The 6000-nt window shown below is 41.5% G+C and overlaps 1 protein-coding gene across 1 annotated transcript in view; it reads right to left on the reverse strand.

The window, feature by feature from the left end:
* ADCY4 (adenylate cyclase 4) overlaps positions 1–6000 on the reverse strand; it is a 106147-nt gene that overhangs the window by 59246 nt on the left and 40901 nt on the right. The window contains 2 exon segments of the mRNA XM_026722154.2: positions 1690–1887; positions 5111–5581. Coding sequence (XP_026577939.2) covers positions 1690–1887; positions 5111–5278 — 366 coding nt within the window. The 5' untranslated portion in view covers positions 5279–5581.

Consider the following 6000-nt stretch of genomic DNA (forward strand, 5'->3'; position numbering starts at 1 on the left):
TTAAATGAATATATCAAATTTCACTATTAAGCTCTAAAACTAGGAAAAATCTCAAGAAACCTAGCCCACGCAGTATAAATCATCAAATAAAATAATTATCCATAATAGACGGAGCCATAAATAGTGAAATTCAGTCATTTAAAGTGATATATTCATAATTAACGAATGATGCAGTGGAAAACAATAACCTTGTTGACATTTTTGGATTGAGGATCTGCTCTGCTTAAATTATCCTAGCAAATCAAAATACAGATTCTATTCACAGAAAAATTCAAATTTTGGAAGAGGTGTAAAATTTATGTACAGGTAGTTCTCAACAGTTCATTTAGTGACTGTTCAAAGTTACAGTGATTTATGACCATTTTCCACGCATTTTTCACATGACCATTGCAGCATCCCCATGGTCATGTGATCAAAATTCAGATGCTTGGCAATTGATTCATATTTATGGTGGTTGCAGTATCCTGGGGTCATGTGATCATCCCCTTTTGTGACCTTCTGACAAGCAAAGCCACTGGGGAAGCTAGATTCACTTAACAAACATATTACTAACTTAACAACTGTAGTGATTCACTTAACAACTGTGATAAGAAAGGTTTTTAATTGATAGGAAGATGGCAGTGCAGGTAGGAAAAAATCCAGGAGCTATTCTTCTTAACTCACTTAGCTCACTTAACGAATGTCTCACTAGCAACAGAAATTTTGGGTTCAGTTATGGTTATAAGTCGAGGACTGCCTGTATTCTTGCAAAGCACTGCCAGGTCCTTGCAAGACAACCAGAGTTGTCATCTCTACACAGTGAAGCAAGGTGGGCATGGCACCAGGGACAAAAAAGCGTGATATCCTCTACATTTTTTGACAGGTAGTTGTCAACTTATGACCATGATTGACCCCAAAATTTATGTTGCTAAGTGAAAAATTTGTTAAGTGAGTTCTGTCCCATTTTACAACTTTTCTTGCCAAATTTGTTAAGTGAATCGCTGCAGTTGTTAAGTAAGGTCGTTAAGTGAATCTGGCTTCCCCATTGACTTTGCTTGTCAGAAGGTCGCAAAAGGCGATCGTGTGGCCTTGGGACACTGCAACCGTCATAAATGTGAGTCAATTGTCAAGCATCCAAATGTAAATCATGTGACGATGGGGATGATGCAATGCTCATAAGTTACTTTTTTTAGAGCTTTGAATGATCACTAAGTGAACTGTAGTAGAGATCTTATGATAATTTATATCATGACACAAATTTCACAGACACCTTTGCCTGGGATTGTCTGGTATATTTTGATATTTTGATGCTAAAAATGTTTGTGAAAAGCTTTTCTTCTGTAAATCCTCATTCCCCATTTTTTATATTTATGCCAGCGGATGATTCAACCCAGAGGTGGCATTCAGGAGGTTCTGAGTAGTTCGGAGAACTGGCAAATACCACCTCTGACTGGCCCTGCCCCCATCTATTCTCTGCCTCTCAAGTCCCAGCTGATTGGCTGGGTCTTCTTTTGTTGCTCTGCACAGGAGAACGGAGCTGGAAAGCAGGTTAATGGGTAGGGAGGGAATGGAGATTTTGCAGTATCCTTCCCCTGCCATGCCCACCAAGCCACGCCCACCAAGTCACACCATGCCCACCAAGCCATACCCACAGAACTGATAGTAAAAAAATTTTTGAATCCCACCACTGATTCAACCTTGGTACTTCACCTGGTCCCAAGCGCAAACCACTCCATCAACAAAGATGAATACATAACCAATTGTGATCAGACAAGTCCAAATGACAGCTGAGAAGAGGCGGGTGCATTTCTGGAAGATGTTTTCCATGCACACAAAGACCAAGATGAGGCTGAAGAGAAGCAGAGCAATGAATAACGTAATCAGGAAAGCCAAGCTGGAGGAGAAATCCTGGAGAAGAGAGAAAAAAAGGCCCTCGGTTAATCTGGTTGCAAAGCCACTGGAAAGTAGAACCTATGCTCAGTGAGAAGCATATGGTTGATAAAGCATATGGTTTGCCAATTGCACAGTGGCAGATAGGACAGTGCTCCAGAGGGTTAAGATCATTGCCCAGAGGAACATTGGTTGCCCTCTCCCCTCTTTGGAAGAGCTTTATAGCTCCCCACTGCCTTAAGAAAGTTCAAACATTCTCAAAGTTCCATCTTATCCTAGGAATCCTTTTCTTTTTGACTATTACCATCTGGCAGATGGTACAGAATAATAGAAACAAGCATAAATAGGCTGAAAAACAGCTTCTATCCCAGGGCAGTAGCTCTTTTGAATTCTACTGGATAGTGCAATATTAATGCAATTCAATTGTATAGAATGTGAAGGATGTGTGCTTTTGTTTTTTTATGTATAATGTACGCTGTATATGGATTTAATTTCACTGGTGCAATGACAATAAAGTAAACTATAGCTTCTAAACAGAAGTTCAGATGCTGTTATCTTCAGGTAGTCCTCAATTTACAAAAGTTTATTTAGTGACTGTTCAAAGTTACAATGGCACTGGACAAAAAGTGACATGCTCATTTTTGGATGCTTGGCAACTGGTTCATACTTATGACAATTGCACTATCTTTGGGTCATGAGGTCACTTTTTGTGACCTTCTGACAAGCAGAATCAATGGGGAAGCAGGATTCACCTAACGACACCTAATCCTGTTACTAATTTAAGAACTTCTGTGATCCACTTAACAAACATGGCAAGAAAAATTGTAAAATGGGGCAAAACTCATTTAACAAATTTCTCGCTTAGAAACATTAATTTTGGCTCAACTGCGATTGTTAAGTCAAGGACTACCTTTACAGCCAATAAAGGGGCAGAGAAGATCCTCATCAGGGACTACAAGGAGCACATGTAGATTACAGCAGTCCAGGAACTAGTGGTCCAATAAAGGTAAAGATTCCCCTCACACACAAGTGCCAGTCGTTTCCAGCTCTAGAGGGCGGTGCTCATCTCTGTTACAAAGCCGAAGAGCCAGCGCTTTCTGCAGATGTATCTGTGGTCATGTGGCCAGCATGATTAAATGCCGAAGGCGCATGGAACGCTGTTACCTTCCCACCAAAGTGGTCCCTATTTTTTTACTTGCATTTTTATATGCTTTCAAACTGCTAGGCTGGCAGAAGCTGGGACAAGTAATGGGAGTTCACTCCATTACATGGTGCTAGGGATTCAAACCACTGAACTGCTAACCTTTCTGATTGACAAGCTCAGCATCTTAGCCACTGAGCCCCTGAATCCCTTTTAGTGGTCCAATAGAGATACCTTTTCTTTTAGTTCAACAAAACGATATCTCACAGAGCAATGAAGTTTGGAATGTGGCTCTTTAAATGTCCAGATGGCATCCCAGCTACCAATAACTGACAACCTTTATTTAGATCTCCAGTCAGAACCATCAATCATCAGAAGGCTTACCCCAGCAAGTGTTCTAACCCAAGACTTGTTCAAATTAAACAAACACAAACTGTGTATAAAAGCAAACCTTTTTTAATGCTGCGCTGGGAATTCTGTGCACCCCCAGCCAAGAGTCATTTAAACCTAATTGTTCAAGATAAAAGCAAGCCCTTTCAAGGTTTAAAAGGCTGCCAAGAACAGAAATCTAATTACTGATAAATATCAACCAAACAGAAGTTTCAAAAACAAACAGGAGTTCGCAGGGCTTCAACGAGGACTCAGAATCTAAAGAACATCTTTGCTTCCTGCAAAGAGCACATCCCCAAGGGCTAGTTTTTATCCCTTATGGGAGGGGCAATCACCTTCCAGCCTTACTCCCAAGTTGCCCTTGCTGCTTCAGCTGCTCTCCTTCAAGCAGCCCCATGCACATGTGCACGGGGCATAGGCTCCCCAGGGTCCTCTGCTTCACTGCTACCAGAAGTGAAACCTCCAAAGGCAGCACCCCACTCTCTGATAGTCCTGGCTCCATCCCTGCATCAGATGCAGGATCCTCGTCCAAGTCCTTGCCAGGCTCCCTGACTGGTTCCCTTTTGCCTTTGCTGTCAGAAATCTCTGCCGTCTGCACCTGCTGCTAGTGAACCAAAACAGCAAGCTTTTATAAAAGCTGAAGGCCAAATCTTTCCAAAAGAAGTGCCAGATGGTGTAGATGTTCCCAAAATAGATGGTTTTAGGACAAATAAATTCATTTGATTAAATTTAAAATAAATTAAAGATAAAATAATGAATTTAATCAGGAAGGTCTGAAGGTTTTTAAGAAGGTGGACAACCATCTGTTGATGATTTCACTGATGATTTTTCTAAATTTTGCAGACAAACCTCAACTAGATAATCTTTATGTTCTCTCTAATTCTGCAATTCTATCATACTGAGATTAAATTCTGTAGTTTTTTTTAAAAACACCCAATATTTGCATTTTCCTGGATGGGGAGTTTTTTCATGGTCATCCTAATCATTGATCTCTATTCTTTTCTCCCATTTTTATCTCTTGGCTAGGCAAAGAAGGTGGGGAAGCTGGGAAAATGGACTTAGACCTATTTAGTCATTCACTATTCATTTATTTTCCAGAAAACAATTGCCTGGAAAAACTTGCAGCTATTTCCTAGGCAGGGGAAAAAAATATTTATTTTTTTTGCCATCACTTGCTTCCTGCTCATTTCAGTGGAGATTCCCAGGGATCAAAGTGAAATGTAGACTGTCTACATGATTGCACCTCCAGAAAGGTCTTCCCTTGGTTTGTTCTGCTCCTAAAATCTTACAGCCCCTCTTTCCAAAGACAATCAGACCTGTAGTGGGATTCAAAAACTTTTACCATCATTTCGGTGGGGACAGCTTGGTGGGCACGCCTTGTGTGCATGCACACACTTTGCATTCACGCATGCACCAAACATGCACTTTGCGCAGACACAGAGGAGTTCCAGCTCACCTCCTGCAAGCCTGTACTCTCTCAGTCACTTCAGCAGCTGCTGCGCGACACTCTTCTGTGCCGCGCAAAACAGCTGCACTTCAAAAGCAAAAGATAAAAGTGAGTATGGGAGCCCAGGCAGGCAGGCGGCGGAGAGAACTGGTTCGGTCTCTGCTGCTCATTGCCGCTACCAGCTTGGCAGAATTGGGCCGAACCGGTCGCATACCACCACTGAACCAAACCCTCCTCTGCTCTCTTCATAATTGAGAACTTACCCTACCACTGGTAAAGGTAGTAGCAATGAGAGCCACACAGATGCTCAGCACGATAACCAAGAGAAGAAGAATCAGAGGGTACTGTTGGCTCAAGCAATAATAGGTTTGATAGAAGAGGTCTTCTCGGGGTGTGTCACTAGTTGCCCGTGGGCGATGCTGGCAGGGCATGGCTCAACAGCTTCTATGAAGATCCACAGTGGAGAAGAACTCACTCCTCAAGCACAGGAGTCAACATGGTGAACAAGAATCCTCTTCTTGACCCATCAGCTATGAACAATTTCTACATCCATTCCAAGCCATGGTGTCCGGTAACTGGGAAATAGAAACTCTTCAAGGAAGGAGAAAAGTCACAACTGAGCAGAACAGGGGAGGTGTTCAACCGAAAGATAAGTAGGCTGTCAATGCACCCAGTAGTTTCCGCAGCAATTTCAGCAAAACTCCATGCAAGAAAACACGCTAGTAGCTTCAGTGCTGGAAAAACATAAAACAGAGAGAAGTAGATAAGAAAACATCAGAAGGAGAGACTGTGATTAAAGATTAATTTAGGCTGTCTTTGAAGCTCTCTCTTTTACCTAACCCCTTATAGACTTTTGCTTGATAGAAAAACAAAAATGATTTATGGTTCTGATGATTAGACCGGCTTGATTGTAGAAAGAAGAAAGTTACTCTGTCACCGTAGAGTAAGAGGTAATTTTAAACAGGTCGTCCTCGACTTACTGTATGGCCATAAGTGTGTCCCAAATTTCCATTGCTTAAGTGAGATATTTGTTAAGTGAGTTTTGCTCCATTTTACAAGCTTTCTTGCCACAGTTCTAAAATGAATTGCTGCAGTTGTTAAGTTAGTAACACAGTTGTTAAATGTTTTCCCCATTGAGTTTGTTTGTCAGAAG

The sequence above is a fragment of the Pseudonaja textilis genome, chromosome Z (genome assembly GCF_049901715.1).
Source record: "Pseudonaja textilis isolate UNSWEBS1 chromosome Z, rPseTex1.2, whole genome shotgun sequence".
NCBI classification, from domain to species: Eukaryota; Metazoa; Chordata; class Lepidosauria; order Squamata; family Elapidae; genus Pseudonaja; species Pseudonaja textilis.